The sequence below is a fragment of the Helobdella robusta genome (assembly GCF_000326865.2).
Source record: "Helobdella robusta unplaced genomic scaffold HELROscaffold_65, whole genome shotgun sequence".
Taxonomy (NCBI): Eukaryota; Metazoa; Annelida; class Clitellata; order Rhynchobdellida; family Glossiphoniidae; genus Helobdella; species Helobdella robusta.
In genome coordinates, this window is record NW_008705364.1 from 670,063 (window position 1) to 685,747 (window position 15,685).

At 31.1% G+C, this 15,685-nt stretch overlaps 4 protein-coding genes across 4 annotated transcripts in view; all 4 read left to right on the forward strand.

The window, feature by feature from the left end:
* The first annotated feature begins 3,764 nt into the window (after positions 1-3,764).
* On the forward strand, positions 3,765-9,002 carry HELRODRAFT_186091 (hypothetical protein). The gene is made up of 14 exons (XM_009030158.1): positions 3,765-3,873; positions 4,016-4,060; positions 4,137-4,300; positions 4,428-4,523; positions 4,748-4,833; positions 4,907-4,993; positions 5,106-5,320; positions 5,501-5,632; positions 5,920-6,078; positions 6,242-6,346; positions 6,429-6,500; positions 6,909-7,071; positions 7,361-7,449; positions 7,845-9,002. The coding sequence occupies exons 1-14, from the start codon at positions 3,817-3,819 to the stop codon at positions 7,956-7,958; spliced, it is 1,584 nt and encodes a 527-aa protein (XP_009028406.1). The 5' UTR covers positions 3,765-3,816; the 3' UTR covers positions 7,959-9,002.
* Positions 9,003-10,067: 1,065 nt separating this feature from the next.
* On the forward strand, positions 10,068-12,390 carry HELRODRAFT_88580 (hypothetical protein; the record flags this gene model as incomplete). The annotated part of the gene is made up of 7 exons (XM_009030083.1): positions 10,068-10,175; positions 10,547-10,708; positions 10,959-11,073; positions 11,317-11,387; positions 11,615-11,753; positions 11,863-12,009; positions 12,248-12,390. Coding segments are annotated over 7 exons (885 nt in total), but the record flags the coding sequence as incomplete, so codon positions are not given.
* Positions 12,391-12,832: 442 nt separating this feature from the next.
* HELRODRAFT_88643 (hypothetical protein) lies at positions 12,833-14,462 on the forward strand (the record flags this gene model as incomplete). The annotated part of the gene is made up of 5 exons (XM_009030091.1): positions 12,833-13,321; positions 13,683-13,849; positions 13,946-14,043; positions 14,163-14,210; positions 14,320-14,462. The coding sequence occupies 5 exons, from the start codon at positions 12,833-12,835 to the stop codon at positions 14,460-14,462; spliced, it is 945 nt and encodes a 314-aa protein (XP_009028339.1).
* A 683-nt stretch (positions 14,463-15,145) lies between these two features.
* HELRODRAFT_180871 (hypothetical protein) overlaps positions 15,146-15,685 on the forward strand; it is a gene marked incomplete at both ends in the record, with an annotated part of 2,754 nt that continues 2,214 nt past the window's right edge. The window contains 3 exons of the mRNA XM_009030159.1: positions 15,146-15,316; positions 15,394-15,471; positions 15,555-15,626. Of these exons, the coding sequence (XP_009028407.1) occupies positions 15,146-15,316; positions 15,394-15,471; positions 15,555-15,626 (321 nt within the window). The remainder of the gene's footprint in view (positions 15,317-15,393; positions 15,472-15,554; positions 15,627-15,685) is intronic.

Genomic DNA, 15,685 nt, shown 5'->3' on the forward strand with positions numbered 1-15,685 from the left:
TTTAAGAGTTATCTTCTGCAGGCATAATTAAAATCGCAAATTTTTTTCTACATGGCAGGCGTTTAAATTTGGTAATGAGAATAATAAAAATAATCAGAAGAATAATAGTAATAATCATAATAATAAAAAGAAGTAGTAGTAGTAGTAGAGGAAGAAGAAAAAGAAGTAGTAGAGGAAGAAGAAGTAGAAGAAGCAGTAGTAGTAGTAGTTGTAGTAGTAGTAGTAGTAGTAGTAGAAGAAGAAAATAAGTAGTAAAAGTAGTAGAAAAAGAAGACTAAGAAACAATTCTTCTAAGATTTAACATTTACTTACAGAATCCTGTAGGCAGGGCAATCCTATCAAATAACTTTTAAGTACAATCAATGTCTTGTAAAAACTGAACAGCAGTCAAACTCAAATAAATAAATTAACTAATTAATTAATTATTTAATGAAATAAATACTTTTTTCGATAGAAAAACGAATAGATAGATGAATAGATAAACATTTAATTCAAAACTTTTTCGCAAATCAAAAGCACCGAAACTGAAAACAACCGTAAATCCGAAATATATATTTATATACATATACAATACCCCCCCCCCCACACACACACAAACACAAACACACTAACGGGTATTCCTTCATTAATTCATTCACTCCTTTATTCCATCTTTCATTCCTTTATTTATTGACCCATTCATTCATTCGTTCATTAGTAAGATCAAACTCAAAATCAACATCATCATTCATCGTCATTATTATTGTCTTCTTTTTAAGAAATCAAGGAATACCAATGCACGTACACACACACACACTTACACACGCACACACACACAAACATTCACACAAACATACAAACGTACATACATATTTACAAAAAATAAATCATGTATTTTTAAATGTCAACTTACGTTTGTGCGAATATCTGTGTGTTTGTTTGCCTGCCTGACACACGACACACACAAACACACACACGCACGCGCACATACACGCACACAAACAAAACAAACATACCTCTAGAGTTAATTTTTCACTGCAAGCCTATAAAACCAAAGTACAATCTGACTCAAACTGATTAAAATTCAGGGCAAATATAATAATGTATTTACAGTACCCAGAATAATTCTTCTTACACACCCCCACCCACACACGCACACACACACACACACAAGCGTCCATACAAACTATAAAACAACAAAAAAATATATACATACTTGTATATTTTATAGGATCATCTCATATATATATATATATATATATATATATATATATATATATATATATATATATATATATTATTTATTTATTTATTTTTTACAATATATTCAAGCATTATTAAGATAAAAATTAGAAAAGAAAGAAAGCAACAAATTCAAACAGACCATATAATAGCATACAACAAGATCCTCAACAACAATATCATCAACTATCATTAAAACATAATTAAATATCATAACAATAACAATAATAATATTATAATAATTATTACTATTAACTATAATTATTATTAATTATAATCAAAATTTAACAAATTATATTATTGTAAATCAATATATCTTAATGAGTCTATATACCAGTGGACTTTTAGCCATGTCAACAAGATCACATATAATTAGAAGACAATACCTGGGGACCATATATTTATATAGCGTATAAATATATATACATATGCATATATATGTAATATATATATATATATATATATGTATTATATATGTATCAGTTATTCTAATATATAATAATTATCAATATATAATAATAATTATAGGTGATTCACAAAATTATGAAAACTCACTAGTTAAAATGGGTGACTGTTGCATCTATAATTAATTTGTAAAAATAATAATTATATAAATTATTATTGTTGATATTTATTGAATGATCAAAAAGAAGCTACTGGATACAGTTTATATATTTATATATATATATATATATATATATATATATATATATATGTATGTATACATGTGTGTATATATATATATATGTATACATGTATATATATATATGTACTTTGCTATAATATTTAAATATGTTCCCATGCTTATTTCACTAATTATACCTTATAATAATAATAATAATAATTATTATTATTATTATTATAGCTATTAGAATTATTTGAATAATTAACCCATTGATTGATTGATTGATTAATTGATTGATGATTGATTGGCTGATTAATTGATTGATTAATTAATTGACTGATTGGTCCTTGGAATGGTTTACATTATACAGATCAATCATCCTTATATAAAAAATGTTTATGTAATAATTATCAATGAATATTAATAAATAAAATAATTAACAATATAATTATGGCAAATAACATCTGAGTGGATGTGTATGTGTGTGTGTCTGTATATATGTATGTGACTAATTTCAATAATAACAAGCAATACATTTTAAGTGTTGACATGCTTATAAAATTTGTATATATATATGCTGGTAGAAACAAAACATACATACATAAATACAATACATACATACAATACAGACATACATACATACATATAATACAAACATACATACATACACACCTACATTCATATACAATACATAGTATTATAAGTATTATGTATCATTATATTAATATGTACTTTAAATTTGATTAAAATGACAATTTAACATCAGCAAGATTAATAATGACTGTTGTTATTATAAAACTGCCTAATTGTAGTCCATCCCTCTCTTCTCCCTCCTTCTCTCTCTCTCTCTTTCTCCCTCCTTCTCTCTCTCCCATCCCATTTTTTAAATAATAATAATATATAATGATCCAACATACACACACACACACACACACTTGAATGTTCTATTTAAATAAATAAACAAATAATTAATTAATTAGTTAATTAATAAGAGAGATTGTATAATTTAATGAACCAGTACCAAAATGTAAATAATATTATCAGCTAATGACTGCTACAATACTAACTTCGATAACTCCATTGTAAAGTAATGGCTGCAATTGTTAATTTTTAATACTTTTTAATTCTTTTCTTCATGGTTTATCTTCTAATTCTAATTTACATCTATTTTTTGCCTTCATGGTTGCAGATCGCTGATTAGGGGATACATCAAACATCAATGATTTCTTCCTTTCCCTAATTAGTTTAAATTTCCGAATTTTAGGTGTCAATTTTTGTTCAGCATTCAGGATTCTACTCTGTAGGCAGGCATACAAAGAAGGACAAAGGAATTGAAAATTAAATTTACTTCCCTTTTCACATTATGACAATTCGTTTCTTGAGATTGAAACTTCTCAATTTTCATCATTAAAATAAAAAACACAAAAACTTTTAATTTTTATTTCAGTGAAAATTTAGGAGATTTTTTTGAACTATTTAAATTTGAATAATGTTACGAAATGAAATGTTAACTTGATTGAAAGTTATTTTAGTAAGTAAGATGAGCATTTAAAAAACCTTTTCAGGTTACGGCTGGAAAGGAAATTGTGAGAGTGAATCAAGAAATAAGTAGTTTAAATTTGTAAAATTGCAAATCTATAATAAATCTAGTTTATAAAAATCAGTTTATCAATAGAACGTTCCATGAATAATGAAATACGTCTCAAAAAAAGTCAGAAACTAATAAAAGTCGAATTATTCTTTTTTAGTTAAACATTTATTTTAATAATTTGTTTTTAAAATGTGTATTATTTAATATATTTTACTGTTGTTTATGACATCAAAATATATTTTCGAAAGGATTATTTTGTATTCGGTCGAATCGAATACTTCGCCTCCATTCCATCCATCTTTCATTCTCATCTAGTTCTGCTTCCTGCATATTCGCTGACAAAAATAAATATTTTAAATTTTATTGTAAAAAGTTAAAAATGGCTTCCGATAAAGGTCGCGAATTATTATTTAAAAACAAAGGGAAAGATTCAGAGGTGGTTTGGGTTTTTTTTCTGTTTTATTTTTTGGTTTTGTAAGTTCAAGCGTCACAAATCACGTTTTTTTTAGAAAAAAATGGATTCCGTCATTTTTTAATTTTATTATGAAAACAAAAATATCGCCTAAATTTTGTTTTAGGTCATGAGAAGACAGCGAACTGAAATTTCAGTAGAACTGAGAAAGGTGTGTTGACGATTTTACTTTTAGAAAGTTTTTTAAATTTTTTAAATTTTTTAAATAATTTTAATTTTATATAAAGAACAAAAGAGATGAACATCTCTTAAAAAAACGAAATGTCCCTAATTTGGAGAGTACGGATTCGGAAGATAATGAGAAACCCGTCACTCAATCGCTTGACATGATCGTTCAGAATGCTTCCAGTGGAGATCCTGATATCCAACTAAATGCAGTTCAATCAGCCAGGTGTCTGATATTTGTAATCATTTTGTTACAAAAACTTTAAATAAAATAATTTTTAATTTGATACATTTTTCACCTTTTTTGTGATTACAAATGTTTATTGAATGTTAATTAATTTTTATTAATTTAGAAAATTATTATCGAGTGATCGCAACCCCCCAATTGATGATTTGATATCTTCTGGCATTCTTCCAATCCTGGTTAACTGCCTGGGTCGTTCCGATAAGTTGGTTGCCTCTACTACTAATTCAAATAATTTAGTAACTTTGTTTATAAGATTATTTTCATTAAAGTTGTATATAACATCTAAGATCTATATAGTCCATTCATCTATGTTCCTTATTTACTTATGATCTGAGTTGAATTTGGTTTACAACATCACTATATTTTTTGTTGAATTTACTGAAACGAACACTATTCACTAATTTTTTTTTAAATGGCCACCAACAGTCCTTCATTACAGTTTGAGGCTGCTTGGGCACTGACAAACATAGCATCTGGCACCTCCCTACAAACACAGGCTGTAGTCAAAGCAGGCAAGCTAATAATTTTTTACTAATTTTAAATTAAATAGGATGCTAAACGTGTGTAATTTTTGTTTTCTGACAGGAGCAGTGCCATTATTTCTGAACTTACTTCAATCAGCACATCAGAATGTATGTGAACAAGCTGTCTGGGCTCTAGGGAACATTATTGGTAATTGTAATCTTTCTTACTGTTGTTGAAATATATAATTGAAATAATTTGTAATTAATTATTTGGCACGATGATAGGGATATTAATGATGATTTGATGCACATCCCTACAGGCGATGGACCCCAGTGTAGAGACTATGTGATTGGATTGGGCATAGTGAAGCCATTGATTAATTTCATAAATCCCCATGTCACACTTTCCTTTCTCCGTAATGTAACCTGGGTTATAGTAAACCTTTGTCGTAATAAGGATCCACCCCCACCTGTCGAGATGATTCAAGATATCCTGCCTGCTCTCTTCTGCCTCATCAGACACGATGATACCAATGTTTGTTGCTTTTGTGTTTGTTTGTGCGATTGCTTGTTGGTTTGCTTAATTATTCATTTGATTGTATTGTATTTATGTGTGTCCTGCTAATTTCTCTAATCTGTTGTTTTTGATTTTTATGTTGTTCCATTATTTAAAACTATTTTTTTTTTTACCCTTTGTTTCATTTCTGCCCCAAAGATCCTAGTCGACACGGTCTGGGCCCTATCCTACCTGACAGACGGGGGCAATGATCAAATTCAAATGGTCATCGACTCGGGTGTAGTACCCCTTATGGTGCCACTGTTGAGTCACCAGGAGGTCAAAGTTCAAGTATGTGGGCTTCCAACTATCTGACTGTTATTGTTACTCATTTGATTCATCATTCACTAATTCATTCAGTAGCTCTTACATTTATTCAACTCATTCTATAACTCTTTCAAATATTTACTTTTGTTTACACTCTATTCTCTAATTCATTCACTAATTCATTCATTTGTTCATTCATTTTCACTAATTCATTGTTTCATTTTTTTGCATTCATTCATTCATTCGTTCACCAATTCAACCATTGGTTCAGCCCTAATTCATTACAAGTTCACAAAATGGTTGACTTGCAGACAGCAGCCCTGAGAGCCCTGGGCAACATAGTGACGGGCACAGACGAGCAGACCCAGGTCGTTCTCAACTGCGGGGCCCTCATGTACTTCCAGAGCCTACTAACGCACCACAAATCCAAAATTAATAAGGTAGGTTTTCTTGAATCCAAGCTTATAAAGGTAGGTGTCGTTTTTGCTGTTCTTCTTTCTTCTTATTTATATTCTTGCTATTGAATGAAATTTTTTTTCTTCTCAACATTATTCTTGTCCATGAAGTTATAATTACGAAAATTATGATCATGAAATTATTGTTATTATGAAATTTATAATTTATTAATTGAAGGAGGCCGTCTGGTTCCTATCTAACATTACAGCTGGCAACCAGAGCCAAGTTCAGGCCGTTATAGATTCACAGTTGATACCACTAATCATACATCATTTGGAGAAGGTCTGTATCTTTCTCGCATTCTTGCACTCTCTCTCTCTCTCTCTCTCTCTCTCATAATTCAAGTTATATATTTTCTCTTTAGAGTGAATTTCAAACCCAAAAAGAAGCTGCTTGGGCTATTAGTAATCTAACCATCAGTGGCAAAAAAGATCAGGTCTGTATGTGCGTGTGTGTGTGTGTTTGTTGATTGGTTGGTATGTTTGTGTGCGTGTGTGTTTGTTGAATGGTATGTGTGTATATATGGGTGAGTTTGTGTATGTGTATGTCCTGGTTATGACATTAAACTGACCCTCACTGCCTTGTGAGTGATGTTGGATCATCAAAGGCTAGGCCCACCGCTTATAACTGGTTGCGTAAGGAAGGGTGTCCTGCGTAAAAATTAGCCAAATAAATTACTTATGATGACAGAAGTGACAATGGTTTCATCATAGGTAGCCAAATGGCAACCCCAATCTCGGGGAAAATGTCATCTAAACGTGTGTTGTTGTTGTTGTTGAGTTTGTGTATGTGTGATTATGTATTTAATTTTTATATCACTACTACTATGTATAACAAAACTTAGGTAGCCTATGTTGTTAACTGTGGAGTAATTCCACCATTGTGCAATCTTCTGGCTGTGAAGGACACCCAGGTCATACAGGTCGTGCTGGATGGGTTGAATAATATTTTGAAGATGGCCGAAGAGGATGTCGAGCGCATCAGTACACTGATTGAAGAGTGTGGAGGTGAGTTAGTTGCTGCTGCTGATTGGTTGGCTGGCTGGTTTTTTCCTTCATAGCCGGTAGATTTTTATTGGTTGATTTTGAATGGTTAAATTTGTAGAGGGTTGGTTTAATTGGTTAGATTTGTAGATAGTTGATTGTAATTGGTTCAATTTTGTGTAGTTGATTTTGATTTAGTTAGGTTTTAAAGTTTTTAATTTTGGTTGGTCTGATCTTAAAGTAGTTCAATTGTTATTTGATTTGTAATTTTTCCCTGCTCTAATCATTTCATCATAACTTGATAATTCATCAGGCCTCGACAAGTTAGAAGCACTTCAACACCATGAGAATGAGGAGATCTACAAGCTGGCCTACGAAGTTCTTGATATTTACTTCGCCGGGGTCAGCGACTTTTGAATTTGATAAATACTCGATTATGTTTCTCTATTTTATTCTATCTAATTAGTTGTGATGGTAATTTTTATTCTATCTAATTAGTTGTGATGGTAATCAAGTGTTAATAATAGCAATTGGTTATTAATCTCACGCCATCATCATGTTATTGTCTCTATCTTGAATGCTAATTTGGTTTATTTCTTGCTTACATTTACTTTACTGTTTTTTCAAATTCGTTTACATTTTTCAAGGTTTGCTTACATTCTTCTAACTTGTCTAACTTTATATTTTTCAAATTTCTTTGCAGTTTTTCAAACTGGTTTAAATTTTTTATAAGTTTTTATAAAAACTTCTTCAACGATCCCCAATTCACTAATTTGTTTTTTACTCACATGAATTAGGACGAGGACGAAGATGTTGACATAGCCCCACCATCAACTTCAGATGGTTTCATGTTCAACAACAACAATAATAACAACAACCTGCCCGGTGGAGATAATAAATTTAGGCTCTAGAAAAATTATTCTTATTTTTTATTATTCTTCTTTTTAGTATTTTACCGTTATTATTATTATTATTTTTAAGTTCTTATATAACAAATCTTTTCATCATTATTTTGTTATCATTTTTCCAATGTAAAATTCAACATTCAACTGAATTGGTTTTTATGTATGAACTTTGTACTGATAAGTGGATATTATGCATTCGTTATGTAGAAGTATCCATTAATCTAATTATATTATTATTGTTATTAATGTACAGATCTAAATTTTGGTAAGTTTATAGTTATTATTATTATTATTATTGCTGTTATTATTATTGCAATTATTATTTATAACATTTATAAGCATTGCATGCATAGTATATATATATATGTGTGTGTGTGTGTGTGTGTGTATAAAACATTTTTGTGTTTCAATAAAAACATTTTATTTGGCTTAAAAGTTTCATAAACATACAAACCCACACAATACAATGCGTGCATACATACAAACTAGTGTACAATGCAATACGATGCATTGCAATATATTGTATAATGATCTTTTTTGATGGCTTGTTTAATGTTAGGAAAGAGATGGCGATGATGATAAGAATGTAGCAAGCACATATAGATAATTATTTCTCTTAATTGTAATCGTAATTATTATTTTTTTTAGTTATATTCAGTTGAAGGATTTTGAAAGTTGAGTTTTTTCAATGCTACAGTATTTATGAAATGATTACAATAAGATTGCTTTCGGTTTTTCGTTGAGGTGATGGTGGTGCTGATGATGATGACAGTAAGCTTGTTGTTGGTTATGATGATGATGATGATGATCATAGTATTTGTGGTCAAGATGATGATGATGGTGGTGAAGAAGAAATGTTGACCTGCATCATCGCTTATGTGTATTTGATTTAATGTTTAAAATCTTCAACTTAGCCAGTTTTCTATCATCATCTTGTAGTTATATTTGATGGAGATAATATTGAGGCAGACTTGAAATTCTAAATTGACTTTTTAATGAAAAAATCATCTCAAATAATTTGTTTTTAATGATTAAATTTATTCAAATGCTGCGTTTTTCATCCATATATCTATTTTTCCATCATTCGAAAGTACAAATTCATCAAAATGTATACTCTGGCAGTGTATATTTTCATTAAAATTAGTGAAAAAAGTGAATTATTAAGTTAAAAATTAATCATTAATAAAATGTGTACATGTGATACTTTCTACTAAAAGTTTATTTCATGTCTAATTTGACGTGTACATAGTATGTTTGTGAGTGTGTGTGTGTACGTATATGGTCTGTCGGTCTGTCTATGCCTGCATATCTATATCTAGCTATGTATCTATATATCTATCTGCATATCTATTGATCTACTCAGCTCTCTATCTATCTGTCTCTCTGATATATATATAAGATGCCTTTTAATGTATGTTGGATGTTTTTTTTCCTAACCGCCCAACTCTTTCTAGATGACGTAATGTGAGAAAATAAACTTTGTGCTGTTACAAGAGGTATGACTATATCCTTATAGTTATTATATTTTATTGTAATTGGCGTTACAAGTTGTATTTGTTTACTTCATAACCTCGTATAGACAGAGTCTCGAAAAGACCGTTATGAGTGTCACGACAACAGGCAGTGACAAGAAGAAAAGGTTATTTTCATCGAGTTATTGTTTGTATACTATACATTGATGTTTGTTTCACTGAAATCTTCTGCAGTGAGGTAACGTATTGATGTACTTTGTATTCCGTATTCTACTTCGGCAAAGTAGCTGCCGTTTTATGTACTCGGCTTATCGCTCGGTTGTGTTATTACTCATCCTCGTAGTTATTGACATTTTTCACTACTCACCTATTCCAACTTGATACTGCATGTCTGTATCTATCTACGTATCTATAATATAGATATATAGACAAAATAGTATATATAGATAGATAGAATATAGATTGTATATATCTGTCTCTATATATCTATCGATCTTCTCTTCGTTTATTAAAAAAATCCATCCATCTATTTAGTAATTTATTTTCCTTTAATTGTTGCACTCGTGTTACATGTTTACTTTCAAGGAGAATTTTATTTAAATATTGAATTACTCCTAATTAAACTTCCCCTGATTTTAGGCCGGTGCAGGTTAGAAATGATTTCTTGAGAGATCAGAAAGCGGATACCTTTCACCATCTGGGCCTCTCTACCAAAATGAAACATTTCAACGAGACCTTCAGTGATCTGAAAGTTAGGATTTCTTTTTTATGTTCTTTTTTTCTTTGCGTTCATCCATCCATCCATTCATTCATTAATTCATTCTTTTGTTCGGTCTTTAATTTGTCTGCTCGATTCGTTTATTCACCCATTAATTGATTCGTTTAATTTGCTCGTTCAGTAAGCTATCCATTTATTCATTTAATACTTGTTATCCGATCCATCACTCGTTCATTCATTCCTCATCTCATTCTTTCGTTCAATTATTCATTCGTTCGTTAATTAATTCTTTTAGTCCAACAATAATAATGACAAAAAGTGTAATAATAGGACCACGCTAATTAATAATTTAACGATAAATTATTGACGATGATATCAATAACCTACTACCTCCTCCTTCACAGTACGTCTGTTTCAGTGGCAGCCAGGGCCGAGTGTACAACATGGCTGACCGGCTGCTGAACGAGTTGAACATTTCAAAACCTATTGGCTTCCAACTGGCCAACATCTGTAAGAATACTGATAGATACGTCATGTATAAAGTCGGGCCCGTACTATGCGTTAATGTATGTGTTTCTCTGTCTGTATGTATGTCTCTTTTTCTATGTCTACATATTTCTCTCTTTGTTACTCAGTTATCTATCTGGTAGATGTGTTATGTATAAAGTCGGACTAATACTATGCGTTAACTCGTGTTTGTCTCTCTCTTTAACTTGCTTAGCCGTATGTCTATCTATCTTTTTATTCGTTTCTTTGTCTCTTGACTGCCAGCCTGACTATTGTTGTAGTGATATGTCTTTATTGACTTCAAACTAGCATGGTATTGGCATATCTTCGTCATCAGTGGTCCTGAATGAGATCATAAAGGTTCTTTATTACTCCAATGCTACCGATGTCAGCATGTTTAGGATTGGGACGAGCGGTGGCATAGGTATGTGTGTGTGTGTCTGTGTGCGTGCGTACGTTAAGTTTGTAAGCCAATGAATGGTTTAATAAGTGGATTGAATGAGTCAGTTAACCGGCGGGCGAATGAGTGGTTTAAGAAGGAGTGAATGAAAAATGAAGGAATCAATGGATTGATGAAATGAATGAATAATTAGTTGATTAATTGACTGATTGATTGGTTGGATTGAGGGGGTGAATGATTGATTGACCGATTGATTAAATATCTAAGGTATATCAGCTGGAACAGTAGTCATAACGAGTGTTGCTGTTGACGGCTTGTTGAGACCGTTCTTGGAAGTGGTATATTTGCACGTGTGTGTGTGTGTGTGTGTGTGTGTGTGTGTGTGTGTGTGTGTGTGTGTGTGTGTGTGTGTGTGTGTGTGTGTGTGTGTGTGTGTTCAATTGAATGACTTGGTTTACGATTGAATGAATGAATGGATAAATTAACGAATGAATGAAAGATTGAATGAGTACGAATGAATGTATGAATTAAAGAATGTATTAGTAATTGGTTTATTTATTACTAGCCGATATTGGGAGAATTGGTGAAGATCCCATCGTCGTTGAGTGTTTCACAGAACGAGAAACTATTGAAATGTGGCGATCCGAGTGATGATTTTCAGATCATTCCTGGCAAGACTATGTGCTCCTGGGACTTCTATGAGGGTCTGTATGCGTGTATGTATGAATCTCTGTGTGTGTATATATATATATATATGTATGTATGTGTGTGTGTGTGTAAGCATGTGTTTGTACGTGTAACCATGGTCATTAGGACAGGCTCGTCTAGATGGAGCAAGATGTGAATTCAATATGGAGAAGAAGCAAGCTTTCCTTAAGAAAGCATATGACGACGGGGTACGTAACGTAGAGATGGAGTCGTTGACTTTTGCTACCATGTGCTGCCAGGCCGGTATTTCCGGTACGGTATCATTATTAATATTGTTTTTTTTCTGTACTTATGAGTGCTTGTTTGTTTGCTTGAATGTATGTTTGCTTGTAGTGTATGTTTTTTTATTAATTATATCTAAATACTGTTTATGTCATGATTCGCAATTTTATAAATATCCACAAAATTCAGACGTTTATGTATGACATTAATGCAACGAGCATTAATGGACACATTTGATTACACAAATTTTACGAACACGAAATAACAGCGTCGGTAATCTGTGTGACCCTTCTGAACCGATTTGAAACCGACCAGATAACTGTTTCCGAAGACTGCCTGCGTGAGTGGGCGCACCGACCGATGACCGTTGTTATCCGCCATATCCGGTCCCAGCTCTGCAAAAGGGAATGAAACAGCTATTAACTTCATTTCTGTGGCAACGATGGGTGGATGTGGAATGGTAACGGGTATGATGTCTGCGTCTTCGTGACCTCGGCATGAACCCATGGTCATAGCGTTTGTTGTGTATACGGGAGTCGGTTGTTTTTGTTTTCGTGATTTGTCAGACTCTGGATTCAAGTTAAATTAACTGGTTTTGATTGTTTAATTGACTAGTTTGATTGTTTAATTGACTGGTTTGATTGTTTAATTGACTGGTTTGATTGTTTAATTGACTGGTTTGATTGTTTAATTGAGTGGTTGTTACCGTTAGTAACTCGATCATACTCTATTCTAGGATAATTGCGCTTGAATCCACATTTAAACTGATTCATGGTGAAAACTTTCAAACTTTTGTTTCGTGCATCTTATTTGCATTTTCTCATTTAAATTTGTTGAATAAGTGAATAAAGAAATGAGTATTCATTGTTCAAAAAGTCATTTCTTAGAAAGATTTCTACGTAAAAAAATTTCCGAAAAAAATTTTTCACGAACTTTTGCCATTGTCGAACCTCAAAAACAAAAAGTTTCAAAAATCCGGAGCGTGCCTGATCACATCGAGGCCCCCACATACGTGAAAAGTTACAAGCAGTATTTACAAGAAGTTAAGCCAATATTTAATAAAAAGAAAACGCCTGAGGATATCGCTAATCACCGTAGTGCGTGCAAACTCGCCAGACGTATTTTAGATGAAATAGGCAAATTAGTGAAACCAGGTGTTACGACTGATCATTTAGATTCGGTTGCCCATCAACTTTGTATCGAAAATAATGCTTATCCATCTCCATTGTTGTACCGTAAATTTCCTAAATCAATTTGTACGTCCGTGAATAACGTGGCCTGCCACGGCATTCCCGATGATCGGCCACTGCAGAATGGAGATGTCATCAATATCGATGTGACGGTTAGTGAATGACTAACGAGCCTTGCTTAAATAAATTTCAATGTCATTTGTATACTTGTAGACTATCACTTTCAACTTTTTTATTCCAACTGTAATGACTATTCATATTCTATTCAAATAAAATTATTGAAATGAAATTTGTATATATACTGTGTGTATATATATACTGTTATATCTTGATCCTATTTTTGAGTATATATATATATATATATATATATATATATATATATATATATATATATAGATACATACACATTCTAAATTATAGTTAATTTATTTCATAATTCTTGTATACATCAATAATTAAAATTTATTTTCAATAACTTGATCAATCAATAATTTTTTTATTACCATCTATCAGGTTTATAAGAATAATCATCATGGTGATGTTTCATATACGTACCCAGTTGGAGATAATGTAGATAACACTGCCTTGCATCTGATTAGTGTTGCTAAACTTTGTAGGGATGAGGCAATCAAAATTTGTAGGCCGGGGCAAAGGTTTAATGCCATTGGTAAGGTTATTAGGTTAGGTTAGTTTTTGTGACTTTCATTAAAACCGCTAATGAATTAATCATTGTTATATCTTTCTTTGTATTTTTTTGTTCTCTTCTCTCTAATTAGCGAAATAGTTAGGCAGAATAACATGACAGTAGTCCCAGATATCTGTGGGCATGGTATAGGTCAGTTTTTTCATGGGCCCCCTGAAATCATACACACTGGTTATTATTATTATTATGTTTATCATTATTGTTATTATTATTATTATCATCATAATTATTTGTATCATTATTATTGATACTTTAAAAAATATCGATAAAAAGATATTTTTTTTTATCAGCCAATGACGACGAAGGCACAATGAAAGAGGGAATGACTTTTACAATTGGTTTATTCTTTAGAAATTTTATTTGTAATACTTTTAATGATTGTAAATAGTAATTATAATAAATAATTATTATGATAGTAATAATTATTTCATATAATAATAACCACAGAGCCGGTAGTATGCTTAGGTGAGCCAGATATAGAGGTATTAAACGATGGTTGGACTATTGTAACGCGTGATAACTCAATGAGTGCACAGTTTGAACACACCATCCTTATAACTTCTGATGGCTTTGAGATATTAACGTTATAATTACGGAAAAAAATTGTATATAAATTATTTATATTGGATTTATATCTGTTAATTATAGAATAGATTCGTTAACATTCGTTATTTGTCATTAATTCTTAAACATTCGCCATAGAATGATAGTATTTCTAATAAACTTTTGTACTGAGTTTCTCAATGTATTTTACTATAAAGTTCTATATTTTTGTAAAGGTTATATCTAATGATATTATATCATAGTCTAAATTATAACTAATAATATTTAACCGTATTTAATATCGTGATGACTTGTGTAGTTACGGGGAAAATCGGAAACTTAAACGAGAAAGTATTTAATTGGATGACGGAGATCGGCTTACATGTGCACTGTGCTGTTATTTTAACAATGAAAACATGTGATACTGCCATCAGCTGATTAGGTTGTATAGTCTGTGATCTTATTCTCTCTCTCTCACTCTCTCTCCGTATATGTAATTTGAAGAAAATGATGTCATCTGTCTCTCTCCATCTATCTATATATCTTTTTCATTTTCGCATAAATGATTTAAAATAAGTGTATTTTATAGGAATGTTAACTTTAAATGCAGACAACAGATACGTTGTTCAGTTTTATGAATAAAAGTTAAATGCAATTTTCTTTTAGCCTGCTTTCATTGAAAATCTTTTCAATAAAAAAACGAATATATCGATAAACTGACTTCAAAATCATGTCGAACGATACGGATTATACGAACTTCGTAATAAACAACATTGAAAACGTCCTATCCGAGCTTCTTACTAATCCATTTCAACCGATATTTGAGAATTTTTGGAACGAAATGTTAAGGAAATATTCGAAATATACTATTGCTGTTTACGGCTCTTTGATAGTTCATGAGGTGGGTTGTTTCATTGAATCATTACTTAATTATATTTAATTATTACAATATTAATAATAATATTATTTTATTTGAAGGTTGTATACTTTGGCTTGTGCTTGCCGTCATTTCTCTTTCAATTCATTCCGTTCATGAGGAGGTTCAAAATTCAAAAGGTGAGATTTTGATTAATATTATTCTATTATAATTATGAATTTATTATATAATAATTATATTATTTTATAATTTTTCTGTGAAGGATAAGCCTGAGACGTTTGAAAATCAGTGGAAATGCTTGAAACTGCTACTATTCAATCATTTCGTTGTTCAGGTCGGTAAGTTTTTTACTTTAAAAATATTTCTAGGAGAAATATTGTTATAATATGATCT

Coding starts and splice junctions, on each gene's coding strand:
- HELRODRAFT_186091 (XM_009030158.1), top strand. CDS start 3,817: ATGGCTTCCGATAAAGGTCGCGAATTATTATTTAAAAACAAAGGGAAA. Junction 4,834..4,906: donor ACAGGCTGTAGTCAAAGCAG/GCAAGCTAATAA, acceptor GTTTTCTGACAG/GAGCAGTGCCATTATTTCTG. Junction 4,994..5,105: donor GGCTCTAGGGAACATTATTG/GTAATTGTAATC, acceptor ACATCCCTACAG/GCGATGGACCCCAGTGTAGA.